Source organism: Manacus candei, unplaced genomic scaffold, assembly GCF_025592945.1.
Source record: "Manacus candei isolate 608988 ecotype Guabito, Panama unplaced genomic scaffold, ASM2559294v1 h1tg000047l, whole genome shotgun sequence".
Taxonomy (NCBI): Eukaryota; Metazoa; Chordata; class Aves; order Passeriformes; family Pipridae; genus Manacus; species Manacus candei.
In genome coordinates, this window is record NW_026138095.1 from 1,381,124 (window position 1) to 1,394,647 (window position 13,524).

The 13,524-nt window shown below is 57.5% G+C and overlaps 1 protein-coding gene across 3 annotated transcripts in view; it reads left to right on the plus strand.

The window, feature by feature from the left end:
• Window positions 1-2,374: 2,374 nt before the first annotated feature.
• The window catches only part of SLC39A11 (solute carrier family 39 member 11), a 79,981-nt gene continuing 68,831 nt past the window's right edge, over window positions 2,375-13,524 (plus strand). For 2 of the 3 annotated variants that reach the window (XM_051797745.1, XM_051797746.1), the window contains exons 1-4: window positions 2,375-2,436; window positions 3,674-3,787; window positions 5,083-5,121; window positions 11,192-11,350. In XM_051797745.1, the coding sequence (XP_051653705.1) occupies window positions 3,680-3,787; window positions 5,083-5,121; window positions 11,192-11,350 (306 nt within the window). In that variant the 5' untranslated portion in view covers window positions 2,375-2,436; window positions 3,674-3,679. Of the gene's footprint in view, window positions 2,437-3,673; window positions 3,788-5,082; window positions 5,122-10,711; window positions 10,904-11,134; window positions 11,351-13,524 lie in introns of those variants that run through there. The other variant, XM_051797744.1, reaches the window with a different exon arrangement.

Below are 13,524 nucleotides of genomic sequence, written 5' to 3' on the forward strand. Positions count from 1 at the left end.
TGCGCCCAGGGCAGCATCCAGCCCCCGCGGATCCGGGGCTCTCCGCAGCCCCGGTGGGTCGGGGGCTCTCCCGGGGGAACCCCGCACCCGGCTCCGGCTCCTGCCAGACCTCCCTACAGCCGGTTCCTTCCTCCCTCTCCCCTTCTCGCCCTGGAGTTTTTTGCCTCCGTAATTAGTATATTGATCTCTGGAGGGGCCGGGGCCGGGCTGCAGCGGGAGCAGCAGTTCCCGGTCAATCACAGCACCGAACCCCGACGCTAACGAGCCTTTGGCAGTGGTGGGCTGAGGTCCCGGCTCCTGCCCGTGCCTCTGCCCGGCTCGCCGGAGGGTCCTGCGCAATAAATCGGGAGTGAACAGCCTGGCTTTGGCAGCCAGGCTTTGTTCCAGCTGGAAATGTCAGGGCTGGTGACAGCACACGCTGCTGCTCGTGTCCCCTCCTGCTCGGAGCAGCTGGTGGAACTCTGTGGCCCCCCGGCCCTGCAGCGGGTCCAGCCCGTCCCTCGGGACGAGCCCAAAGCCAGCGGAGGAGCACAAAGCTGCTCCTTTGTGCCCTGGGGCTGAGAGGGGACAGGAGCTCATGGGGGGGGTGGCCCGACCCTGCCTGGGCTGCTCCCCTGCCCTGTCCTCGGGGATGGCCCTGGATGTCCTCATTCCTCATCCCGCAGTCCAGGCTGGCTCCAGTCGCTGCCCCAGCTTGACACAGATGGATTTGGGTTGGGAAAGAGCCCGGCCGTGAGCTCAGCCTGCGGGAAGGGGGCACAGCAGGGACACAGGGGCCATGCCCAGCGAGAGGCACGTCTGGGGCATCTCCAGGTGCTGGGATGTGCCCCTTCTACCTGCCCCAGACACCACTAAGCAGTTTCATGGTATAAAATCCAGAGGCATTTGGGTCCTGGCTGCCCCAGGGCTCCCCAGAGCTACCCCTTTTAATGTCTCATTCACCTTAATGAGAGATTGCACAAGAATTTGGGCCATTATTTTTTTTTTTGTTTAAAATGCATTTTAGGGGTACAGATCTCATCCTTTCTGCTGCTGGTCTGGGCAGGGGCAGGTGGGAGCTGCCTGGGGCTGAGTGACATGGAGGTGTCCCTGCACACCGAGGTGACACTGGAGAAGAGGCACGAGAGTTGACTTTGCTGATGCTTCTGCACAGAGTCCCCCACTGCCACCCACCCGTCCCCAGGCAGGGCCAGCCCTGCCAGCCACCCCCAGCCCGTGTCAGCCGTGTCCCCAGGCCAGCCTGGATGGGTCACCAGCTGTCCCTGCCAGCACAGCTGCCCAGGGATCCCCGGGGGGGGGGAGCAGGGGAGCTCTGTTTGTCTGTCCCCGTGTCCCTCCCAGCTGGCACCTCGTTCTGCATCTGCCTGGCCAGGGGAGCTAATGAGGGATGCAGCAATTACAGGGCGAGATTGATTAAATCCGAAATCAGGGAGGTTTCAAATGGCCTTGACCTTTCCCAGCTGTGGCAGGGGAGGCTGATCAAAGGCTGTTGGAAGATAAACACTCTCATAAAGACGGGTTCTGTTACAAACGAGCTGGATGTGTCCTTCTGCCACCACCTGCTCCTTCTGGCACTGCACAGGCGGGGGACACCAGGGCTGGCCGGGCTCCCTCTGCTCCGGGGCGGTCACTGCAAGTCCCTCTCCCTCCTGCCAAGGGAAGGACTCGGTGATGGAGCTGCTCCTGCCCCCAGCCCACCCGGGACTGTGGGCTTGGCCACTGCATGCCCCGGGACGATGCTCTGGGGGATGTCCAGGTTGGACATCAGGAGGAATTTCTCCATGGGAAGGGCTGGCAGGAATTGTGGAAGGGCTGCCCAGGAGGTGTCCAAGGAACGCCTGGATGTGGCACTCAGTGCTCTGGGCTGGGGGACAAGGTGGGCATCGGGCACAGGTCGGAGCCGATGGTCTGGGAATTCTTTTCCAACCTGAATGATTCTGGGATTCTGTGACGTCACGGGTGGGATGCTGCACCCTCCGATGGCTGTGCCGGATGCCAGTGTTGGGCAGAAGTGGAGGGCTGTTTGCCCCTGCGAGGTGCTGACCATTAAGGTGCCGCATCCTGCTGTTAATTAGCGGAGCTCATTGCGGCCGTGGGTCACCGCGCTGCCGGGTGGGCGTTCTCAGGGGCACCCCAACGCAAACACCAGGAGCTGCCTTTAAGGATCCCAGCTGGAAGCTCTGCCCGGAGGGTGGTGGCAGCGACAGCGACAGCGGCAGTGACAACTTGTCGCGCCCGCCCGCCCCTCTTTTTTGCCGCCCGCCCGCCTCGCTTTGCCGCCGCCGCGCCCGCGCGAACCGCAGAGCCGCGGGCGGCCCGCCCCCGCCGCGCTCCCATTGGCTGCGGCCGCGGCGGGGGGCGGGGCCACGGCGGCGACACGTGTGCGGGCACCAGGAAACGGCGCGGGCGGGGACGGGCAGCGAACCGGGGGCGCCGGTACGGGGGTTCTGCGGATCGAACGGGGGGCTCCGGTACCGGGGGGCTCGGGAGTCCTGGGGACCGAACCGGGGGCTCCGGTACCGGGGGGCTTGGGAGTCCTGGGGACCGAACCGGGGGCTCCGGTACCGGGGGGTTTGGGAGTCCCGGGGGGCTTCGGTACCGGGGGGTTTGGGAGTCCTGGGGACCGAACCGGGGGCTCCGGTACCGGGGGCTTTGGGGGTTCCAGAGGTCTCCGGTACCGGGGCTTTGAGAATCCCGGAGGGCTTCGCTACGGGGGGGTTTGGGGATCTCGGGGACCGAATCGGGGGGCTCGGGATACCGGGGGTTTGGGGGCTTTCAGGACTGGCCCGGGGGTCTCCGGGTCTGGGGGGGTTGCAGGTTTTGGGGGCAGAACCGGGGGGCTCCAGGTGTGGGGGTTTTAGGGGTCCTGGGCTTTTGACGGGGCAAGGTGGCAAAACTGTGTCTATTTCTTATATATTTATATATAAACGTATAATACAAGTGTATTTGATATATCAACATATAAATGTATATGGACATTTTGATGTGTTTGCATACAAATGTATATGTGTGTTTTGATATATTTGCACAGGTGTATAAACACACGTGTATTTTGATATACTTGCATATAAATATGTCAATACATATAAGTTTATTTGTCCACATTTCCACCCCGTGTGTGTTTCCACAGCAGTGCTGCTCCCTGGGACGTTCCCAGTGCTTGGATAACCCTCCCCTGGCCTCGGTGGCCCCCTGAGCACAGCCCTGAGCCGTGTTTTGGTGGCCCACCCCTGGGATTCGTTCCCCTTTTTGCTCATTCCCAGGAGCAGGGAGCCAGGTGCTGCGAGGGCGTTCACCTTCCACACCAGGAAAAGTGGGCTTTGGGCACAAAAATGTGCCAGCCTCAAGTGGGACGTGGCACGGGGGCCCGGGTGAGCTCTGAGCACCCATTCCTGCTCTGCCCTGGTGCCAGGTGGTGGGGCTGAGCCCCAGATCAGTGTGGGGTGGTGCTCCAGGTGGGATGGGGTGTGTCCCACCCCTCCTGCCCCGCTGGGTTCAGCTGCAAAGCCTCGCCTAAGGGGGAGAAGCTCAGAGGAGGATGGTTGAGCTTGCTCTGTCCCCTTTGGTGAGGAGGGGTTTGGAGTGCTCCCCCTTTGACCAGGGTGGAGTTTTGGGGGTTGTTCTCTCTCTGCAAACACCAGGTGCTTCTCCTGACCTCTCTCCTCTCCCCCAGGTCAGCATGATCCCGGGATTGGGGCCGGTGATCCAGGCGGTGCTGGGGACGTTCCTCACCTGGGGGCTGACGGCGGCGGGCTCAGCGCTGGTGTTCGTGTTCTCCAGCGGCCAGGTGGGTCCTGGGATCACCCCCCTCATCCCTGGGAGACCAGCAGGACCTGGGATCAACCCCTCATCCCTGGGAGACCAGCAGGACCTGGGATCAACCCCTCATCCCTGGGAGACCAGCAGGACCTGGGATCAACCCCTCATCCCTGGGAGACCAGCAGGACCTGGGATACAGGGCTGTGCCCTGCTCACGGGGGGCCTTGGCTGCCTCCTCCCAACTTTGAGGGGCTTAACAATGGCCCTGGGGCAAGAGAGGGACAAAAATCCAGCTCATTTCTCAACAGGCCAGAGGAGAAGGAAATCAAATTCCTGCTCCTGGGCTGTGGTATGTGCTCCCAGTAGTGTTTGGAACACAGCAGGTTCCCCTCCTGTAACCTGGTTTTGCTGCCACGTTTCCAGGGCAGGATTTGGGTCAGCCCGTGCTCAGAGCAAGCAAAGAGCTGATCTTTAAGTCATCTGGGATCCAAAATTAGAGGCCCCCTCGCCACCGTGCTCCAAATTGCCCGGATGGATTTATTATTTATGCCTCGCTCTTGTGATGATTTATTCAGGAGTTGGTTGCACACTGAGATTCCCTTTGCAGGAGCCCACATGGGTTTTCTTCCTGGGGGAGGGAATAAAAACCTGCCCTGGGAGTGGAGTGGGCAGGATTCGTGCTGGGCTATGGGCACAGCAGTGGGTTTGTTCAGAACAGCCGGGTGTTGGAGGAATGAAGGTCTTCCAGGAGGGAGGGGAAATGCAGGGCAGGATGTGCAGAGGGGCAGGGGAGCTGCTGGTTTAACTTCTCACATCCTTTGGGGTAGGCTCTGCCCAGCCCAGGCTGGGCAGCATTGGGTTGAGGGAGCCAGGATGTCCTGTAGGATCCTGGTGATTCCATAAATCATGGAATGGTTTGGGTTAGAAGGGACCTTAAAGCTCATTCAGGTTTACTCCTTGCCATGGGCAGGGACACCTTCCACTAGCCCAGGTTGCCTCAAGCCCCTTCCGACCTGGCCTTGGACACTTCCAGGGATCCAGGGGCAGCCACAGCTCCTCTGGGCAACCTGTGCCAGGGCCTCCCCACCCTCACAGGGAGGAATTTCTCCTCAATATCCCATTTATCCCTGCCCTCTGGCGGTGGGAAGCCATTCCCCTTGTCTTGTCCCTCCAGGCCCTCATCCAAAGTCCCTCTCCAGCCTTGTGATCCCCCTTTCCCATCAGGGAGCAGATGCCTTTCCCCCTGGTGTGGCCCATGGTGTGGTCACACTCTGCTGCTCCTGCCAGCACTACAAGGTGAGTTTTGTGTTTGGTTTCTTCCAGAGGCGGATCCTGGATGGGAGCTTGGGCTTTGCTGCAGGGGTGAGTACAACACCCTCCTCCTCCCCTCTGCAGCCCCTCCAATGCTGCAGGTGGAGCTCATCAAGGCTCGTTAAGTCACCTTTGTTTCCCCTCCTAGAGTCGTTAAAGTTGAAAACCACCTCTAAGATAATCCAGTTCAGCTGTTAAACCCCCCAGTCAAGGTGCTGGAGTGCACCTGAGGGCTGCTCCGGGGGGAAGGTGCATCTCCCCTGGGTGTGTGGTGGCTGTACCTGGGCTCTGCCAGGCCCCACTCGCTGTGTCCTGGTGGCTCCTGGGTGCTGTGGTGACAAGAACTCAGCTGGAAGCTCTTCTGGTAATGATGAGAATAATTCCCCTTGGCTGTTGGAGTGGATCCTTGTTCCATGGTTTATCCCATTAGGATTAGGACCTGCTGGCTCAGGTGCCCTCCTTGCCGTGGCCACCACGTCCCTGTGCCAGGATCTCTGAGTCATCCCTGCCTGCCCCAGGCGTGGCTCAGGAAGCAGAAGTCCTGCAAACATTTGCTTTTCCCTCAGCTTTTTCACTTTGCTGTGCTCAGAGCAGGAGAAGAGAACTTTCCCAGGGGAAGGACAGCGAGGGGGCCCTTGGTGACATGGGGTCCCCCTGAGTTTCCCTTTCCTCAGCTGGGCAGCCTTGCCATTGTTTGACCAAGTGTGACCAGCTGTGTCTCCATCTTCCCTTTACCTGAAAGGGTTTAACAACACAGGCAACGTTTCCTTCCCTCTTTCCCAGGGAGAGCACTAGTGCTGTGTGTGCTCGGTGGCTTTGCAGAGAGTCTGAGGAGAAGCTGGAGCAGAAACCACCCAGCACTTTGGCAAGAGGGGCTGTGGCCAGCTGACAGCTCCCTGTGTCAGGGTGGGGGTGGGATGGGATGCTGGAGGGGGGATGTGGTGCTGGAGCTGAGCCTGTGTCCTGCCTGAGGGAGCCCAGACTGGAATGAGAGGCTGTTCCTGCCCCATCCAGGCTTGTGCTGCACAGCTGGTGTGTCCTGTGGGAGCAGCACAGGCTCTCTGTGCTTTGTGTAGGGCTAAAAGGACGTGGACCAGCCAGTTTTGAAACCTGTTTGTACTGTTCTCTCTCCCCTCTTCCCTGTGAGAAGTGTTTCTGCAGACAGAGATGCTGCTCTGACCATGGGCTGCTCCTGCTCTGAGGGATTTCTGTTTAAAACTCTCTGTCTGGTGGTCCCTTGCAGATACTGGGCTGCTTCTCTGAGCATTGAGGGATAAGGAGAGGCAGAACTTACCCTCTGAAATCTCTGCTGCTGGGTTGAATTAACTTCCCTGGTGCTCTGCCAGGGCCAGCAAAGCTCCAGCTCCTGTGCTTTCAGGGGCAGGTGTTGCTTCCAGCCTTGCTGTGCTTAGCTCAGGATCCCTGACAATCACCTGGGTTCCAGGAGCATCCTTGGGGCTCTCCAAGACCAGGATTGCTGGCAAAACAGGGTATAGTGGATGGTTCTCCATCCTCTTGGGAATCATTTCCCTGCTTGTCTTCTGGGAGCTGCAAAGCAAAATAACCCCAGAATTAATTAAAGATTTCTCTGCCACTGCTGAGGCAGGAGGAGGATGTGGGACAGGGATGTCCAGGTGACCTCGGGGAGGGTGGTCTGAGATGCAGAGGGTTATTTTTGGGACACAGAAAGCTGTGTCTTGGCACTGCCTTCCCTGCAGATGCTCCATTTGATCTGGGGGAGCTGGGATAAGCCTGGGCACGGGGTTAAATTGCTGTGCTGTGAACTGGGGTGTACTGGGAGAGCCCCTGTGTGTACTGGGAGCATCTGGATGGCAAAGCACAGCTCAGGCTGCCCATGTCTGGTGGCACAGGTGTCACCTCAGGTGGAGGGACCTGTGCAGCTGCTCCCTGTGGTGTGGAGGAGCTCAGCTCCTTCCAGCACCGTGCTGGTGCCCGAGGATTTGCCTTCCCTCTGCCTCAGTTCCCTCCCTGGAGCTCACAGATAACTGAGGGGTTTGGATGTGGAAGCCTCCGAGGTGATGTGTTTCCATAGAGACAAGGCTTTGCTGCTGGGGCATCTGATGTGGAATTCTGGCTTTTCTCTTAAATCTTGATATTCTTAAATAAGATTTTTTTTTTTTTCAGCTGTTCTCTGCTGTGCTGGAGGTGCTGGGCTCAGACATCACGAACAAACACTTGCAGCCCTCCTTCCCTGCAGCCTCACACTGCTGCTCCTCTTGCTGGGCTCTACTTTGATTTCTTGTGTCCGAGATGGAGCAGAAAATCATCCAGCCACGCTCCTTAACCCACACCAGGCACAGCTGGGTTCAAATATTCCCTTTCAGTGCTGCTTAAAACAGCATCAGGAATTCACACAGCGCTGCTGGGGCTGGCCCTTGTTATTGGAGCCTTAATGAAGTCAAGTGGAAAAGTTTGGCAGGGAAAGTGTCCTGCCAGTCTCTCAGCTTCCACTTGTCTTTCCTGTCCTGCCAAGGGCATCTCCTCCTCCTGGGTTTTCTGCTCCCTGTGTTTCCCTTGGGGCTGCCCAGTGGCCACCCAGGGGTGTGACCAGGCCTTGCTGCTTTCACAGGGGGTTTAATTTTAGCACAGACATGGATGTGCAGGGCCCCCCTGCCCCACTGGAGACCCTTCCAGCCCTGGCACAGGGGTTGGGTGCAGTGTGGTTAAATCCTGCTGTGCTCTGGGGGGTTCCCAGCAGTGTGAGGACACAGAGCTGGATTCAGTCATTTTCCACGGTTGGTTTTTGAGCCTGGGTTTGTCTCCTGTTCCCCTGATGTATCCCAGAGAAGGGTTTGGACTCCCCACAACCTGGTGATGCTTTGTCCTGTTGTTTCTCCTCCCCCACCGACCCTGGTATGTTTTCCCAAGAGCTGATGGATTTACAGCCTTGTTGTATCCTGGCTTTGGAGCACAAAGTCTGTGAAAATGCCCAAATCCAGTCTGGCAGGAGCTGTGTGTCCCAGTGCCAGGGAGCTGGTGCTGCCTGTCCCCTGCTCCCTGTCGTAGTGGGACTGGTGTGAGAGGAGGGCTTGGTGTGGAAAATCCTCCCCTCTGCCCAAGTGACTCCAGGTGTTATTGATCCAAGAAGAGCCCAGGGGGCTTTTTCTGCTTTATTCCTATTACACCAGCTGGCTGGGAGACACTGGGAGCTGTGTTCCTCTCCCTGGCTGGACAATTATAAAGATTTGAGATTGAGTGGGAATTTGTAACTGAAATCAGGTTGTTGGCAGAAATCCTCACCCTTTTGTTAGTTCCTGAGCATCATCTGATAAGAGATGCTGCTGAATGGAGGGGTGAGTGACAGCTCTGACGCTGAGCTGGGTGGGCAGGAGCAGGTGGGCAGGAGCTGGGCTGCTCTGGGCAGCCCCATGTCCCTAAATCCCACGTCCCTAAATCCCGACCTGAGCTCAGGGGTGGGCTGAGGGGGGAGGCACAGGGACACTGTGTCTTCTGGCTGTTGAAGGACAGCAACTTCCAGCTCCCCCACCGAGTGGGGTTAAGGGGTTTCTCTGCATAAAACAGGAGTAAATCACTTCTCTTCCCAGGCAGGGATGGCTCAAGGCTCTGTCATCCCCTTCCCCCTTCCCGGTGCTCGGCAGAGCCGGTGGGAGCTCCGGTGCTGACTTGGGTGCTGACGGGATCTGGAGGCTGAGCTCTGTCAGGGCTCTGTTTTCCATGGGGAAATGATATCTTAACATGAGATGACAATATAATTCTGCCAAGCCTCTCCCTGCTGCTTGTGTTTCCACGCCGGGGTGTGTGGTTGTTTTTTAAAGGAGGTGGCATTTGAAATATGAAGTTTGACAGCCGTGCTTAAGCCTGACATGACAACCCTCGTTCTTCTTACTCACAGCGAGCTGAGATTTACACAATCCCCCCGGGACTGGTGTCTGCAGCAATAGCAGCTCGTGCCTCCCTTCACAGTGATTGAAGGTGGAATGGTTTGGTACCCACTCCTCTTCCAGGGGCCACTTCTCGTGCTGGGGGGGCTGAGCAGCGGCTCTTTAACGGCTTTGAACTGGAAGAGAGGAGGTTTAGGTTGGAAATCGGGAGGAAATTCTTCCCTGGGAGGGTGGGGAGGCCCTGGCACAGGTTGCCCAGAGGAGCTGTGACTGTCCTTGGATTCCTGGAAGTGTCCAAGACCAGGTTGGATGGGGTTTGGAGCAACCCTGGGCTAGTGGGAGGTGTCCCTGCCCATGGCAGGGGTGGGACTGGATGGGCTTTAAGGTCCCTTCCAACCCAAACCATTCCAGGATTCTGAGTATCCTAAATATGGGACTTCATGGGGTGCTGGGCTGTTCCTGGAGGGACAGGTGGGGTCACTTTTCCTCCCCTCCCGTTGCCGTCTCCAGGATCACTCTGCTTATTCCCACTGGATCCTGGTCCCACACCCCTTTCTCTGTTGGAATCCTCTTACTCATGTGCTTCCCTGCAGGGCTGGAAGGGAGCTGGGAGCATTGCCTTGTCCACCCTGAGGAACACAAACCCTGCCTGCCCATGGCAGGGCTGTGGGTGCCACCGTGTCCCTGCCTTGCACAGACCTTTTCCCAGAGCCTGACCCAGATCCCGATGGGATTTTTGAGCCCATCAGTGCCTGTCTCACTGATTTGCTTCCTCCTGCAGAGCAGAACAGCTGCAGGGAGAGGAACTGGGGCCAGGGCTGCTGCAGAGGGTGTTGGGCTGATGACTTTTTAATTAGAGGAGAGGAAGAGATAAGGTGATAAAATGCATGTTAATGTTGTGTTCTTTAGTGGGAGCTTGTGAAACTGGTGCTTTGTTCTCTGCACTGTGTGACACCCTGAGCAACCAGCTCTGAGCAGGGCTGGGCTGGAGATCCTCACAGATCCCACATTCGGATTTTTATGATCTTTGGGGTGGCTGTTCTTTCTCCCTCCCTGCTAAGCCCCAAGCAAGGACTCTGCTACTGGGAAGGTTTATTTTCGTGGTGCAAATTTTGTAGCTCAGACCCTGCAGCAGGACTTGGACTGTACTGGGAGCTGGAGTGTTGCTGTTTGGGATGGTTCTACTCCCATTCTGGACCCTCTGGCTTGGATGCTGGGACAGGAGCAGCCCCAGTGTTGGTCTGTGCACAAGGAAAGCCCTCGTGCTGCCCTAACCTTGATCTGGGGTGACAAGGTGGGGACCTTGGCAGGTAAATCAGTGTAGAAAATGTGTGTGCCCTAGGCTGACTTAGAGGTGGCTCTTTGGCTCCAGGTGTTATCCAGTGTTCATTCTGTCTCTGGATGACTCCAGTGCTGTGATTCCTTCCTCCTTTCCCACTCTGTGGAGGAGCCCAGAGCTGGGTGAGCAAGGACTTGGTTTGACCCTTGGTAGGGTCACAGACCCACTTCTGTCACTGCAAACCACCCGAGGAGAGGATGTTGTCCTGCTCCCACCCCGCTGCCACTCCCGTTTAAAGGGCTGTCAGGGCTGTGCTAATGCCACAGAAAATCACCCTAATGAGCTCCTGGCCTTCCTTTGCTGCCTTGGACTCCTGAGCCACGGAAAAGGCTCGTGGTGAAAATGGGGGAAAAACCTCTCTTTTCCACCCTTCCCTGATTTGTTCTGTTGGGAAGTGGATTTTGATGGTCCTGCTGGAAATGCACTGGTCCTGCACCTCATGGGGGTGAGCAGGGGGGTGTCCTGGGCCAGAGGGGGGCTGGTGGCAGAGGTGACAATCTGGCTGCAGCTGGGGATGGATCCCCTTGGCATCGGTGCCTACATGGTTGTCACCTGTCCCCCTGTGTCCCCCAGGTTGTCACCTGTCCCCCTGTGTCCCCCAGGTTGTCACCTGTCCCCCTGTGTCCCCCAGGTTGTCGCCTGTCCCCCTCTGTCCCCCAGGTTGTCACCTGTCCCCCTCTATCCCCCAGGTTGTCACCTGTCCCCCAGGTTGTCACCTGTCCCCCAGGTTGTCACCTGTCCCCCAAGTTGTCACCTGTCCCCCTCTGTCCCCCAGGTTGTCACCTGTCCCCCTCTGTCCCCCAGGTTGTCACCTGTCCCCCTCTGTCCCCCAGGTTGTCACCTGTCCCCCTCTGTCCCCCAGCTTCTCACCTGTCCCCCTGTGTCCCCCAGGTTCTCACCTGTCCCCCTCTGTCCCCAGGTCATGCTGGCTGCTTCCTACTGGTCCCTGCTGGCCCCAGCCATCGAGTTGGCCGAGGAGTCGGGCAGCTTCGGAGCCTTCTCCTTCCTGCCGGTGGCCCTGGGCTTTGCTCTGGGAGCAGCTTTCGTGTACTTGGCCGACCTGCTCATGCCAGTCCTGGTAAGTGGGACTTTCTGGGCTGGAGGCTCCTGCTCTTCCCTCAGCTGGGAGGAGGAGCAGATGGAAGCTGGATACAGATGGATTTCCATGGCAGGTTTAATGGCAGTGTGATTTCCCCAAGCCCTGGCTGGCTCTGGCAGTGCTGGATGCAGCTCCAGGCTGTCTGCACAAGCTTTTTTTTTTTTTTTTTTTTTAATCTTCCCTTTTTTTTTTTTCCCCCTTCTTCACGCTTCTGCTTTTGTTCTTTTCACTGGCAACACTCTGCAAACAGCTCAGGTGTGACCTTGTGTCTCAGCCCAGGGGCTTAATTTGCAGAGCTGCCAACCCTTGAAGCATTGCAAAATCGAATGAAGCAGCCTCGTGTCGAGGGCTGTTAGTAAAAAAATAAATAAATGGGAGGCTGTTGGATTTTTACAGCTGAAAACACAAGAATGGCTCAGCCAGTGAAGAGATCTCCAAAAATTTCCAAAGAGATTTTTTTAGATTTTGTATTTATTTTAGTGGAAGAGGGGGGGTGTCTGTGGATATGAGGAAGGAGCGTGAGGTTTTCTGTTCAAAGAGTGGGTCCAGGGGAACCTGGAGCATCAGCCCTTCCCCTTGCCTTGCTTTTGGAGCCTCTCCCTGCAGGATAACAGGCACAGTCAGGTGCATCCTCAGCTATGAGGAGAATTGCTGGGAGCTGTGGTGTGTGGCTCCCAGTGCCAATGGAAGCATTGGAGTGAAGGAGCAGTGACACCAGCAGTGCCCGATGGCTGAGAGGCTCCCTCATGCTCTCCTCCTGCCCATGGCCTGGCTCTTTGGGGCTCCCCAACACTTTGGGATTCACTCGGGGGCCAAGAGCTGCCACTGGAGCCCTTGGAAGCTGTTTTGCCACCAAACCCTGCCTTTCCCTCTGTAACCCAGGGTGTGTCACCAGTGTCACCCCCGTGGTGCTGGAAGGGCCCTGGGCTGTGTCTGCTCAGCTGCCTCGGGCTGCTGTTTCCCAACAGGCTGGAGAAGCAGTTGCACCACAAATCCCACTTCCTCCTGCTGGCTGGAGTTGTCCCTCCTGTGTTGAAACAGGAGTGTGTGGAGGGGGAAGAGTGCTGGGAGTGAGATCCCTGTGCTGTGCAGAGCGGGATGGAGCAAGGACAGGCAGGGAGGGGGTGGCCTTGTGGGGAGCAGTGCTGTCTGTGTATATAAAAATATACAATACGTCCATAAATCCACTTTAAATGCTGATGGGAGGGGAGCTGTTGTCTCCTCTGGCCCAGCATGGCTGTTTGCTCCATGTGGGACAGCACGTGCCACCACGCACTTGTCCCATGGGAATTCTGGTGGCTGGAGCTGGGGGAGGGTTTACACCCCATGGCTGCTGTGGAACTCCAGGAGGGTTTATATCTCAAGGCTGGTGCTGCTGCCAGGGTGTTTTCCTTCCTGGAAAAGGGGGTGTCCCTGCCTGGGGGTGTCTCTCCTGGTGGATGATGGGCAGGACCCACCTTGTCGAGGGCTGTGCCAATGCAAAATGCTGCTTATCCTTCCCTGGATAACTCAGGCAGGGTCAGGAGAGCTGGCAGAGGGTGGGGGGTTCTGAGTTCCCTGCCCAGAGGCAGAGGGATGGCTCCTGGGGCTGGGCAGGGGCGGTGCAGTGGGCAGGGAGGGGATTTTTGGGAGGCTTTAGGAAGGGGACAAAGTACCCAGAGACTTGGTGGAGCTGAGGGATGATGTGGAAGGAACACGGGGAGAGGTTAAAGCCGAATGTGTTGAAATGAAAAACAAGTGCCTGGTCAGTCTTGAGCCATCCTTGGGCTGTGCTGGGAGGGGAATTTGGCTGGAGATGAATCTCCCTTCACTTGGAGCCCAGAGTTCTCCCCCGGGAGCCAGAGCTGTTCAGACAAGGGTTAAGCCATTGCATTTCCAACAGGTCTTTCCAAATCAGTTAAAATCTCCGGGTTGTTTTCCTCCCCAGTGTGGGTGGGGAGGGGATGCTGGTGAGACTGGGGCACTCTGTCCCTGGGAGGGCAGCACCAGGGAACTGTTTTTAGCTGCTGCTCTTTGCACAGAGAGCTCTCTCCCTGCCTGGCACTGCTCCAGGGCTGGTTCACTGGATAGCAACAGGTAGTAAAAGCTTTTAATGACTCTTTATCAGCCCAGCCCTGCTCCTCGGGAGGAGAAGGGCTCTGCTCCTGCCTCAG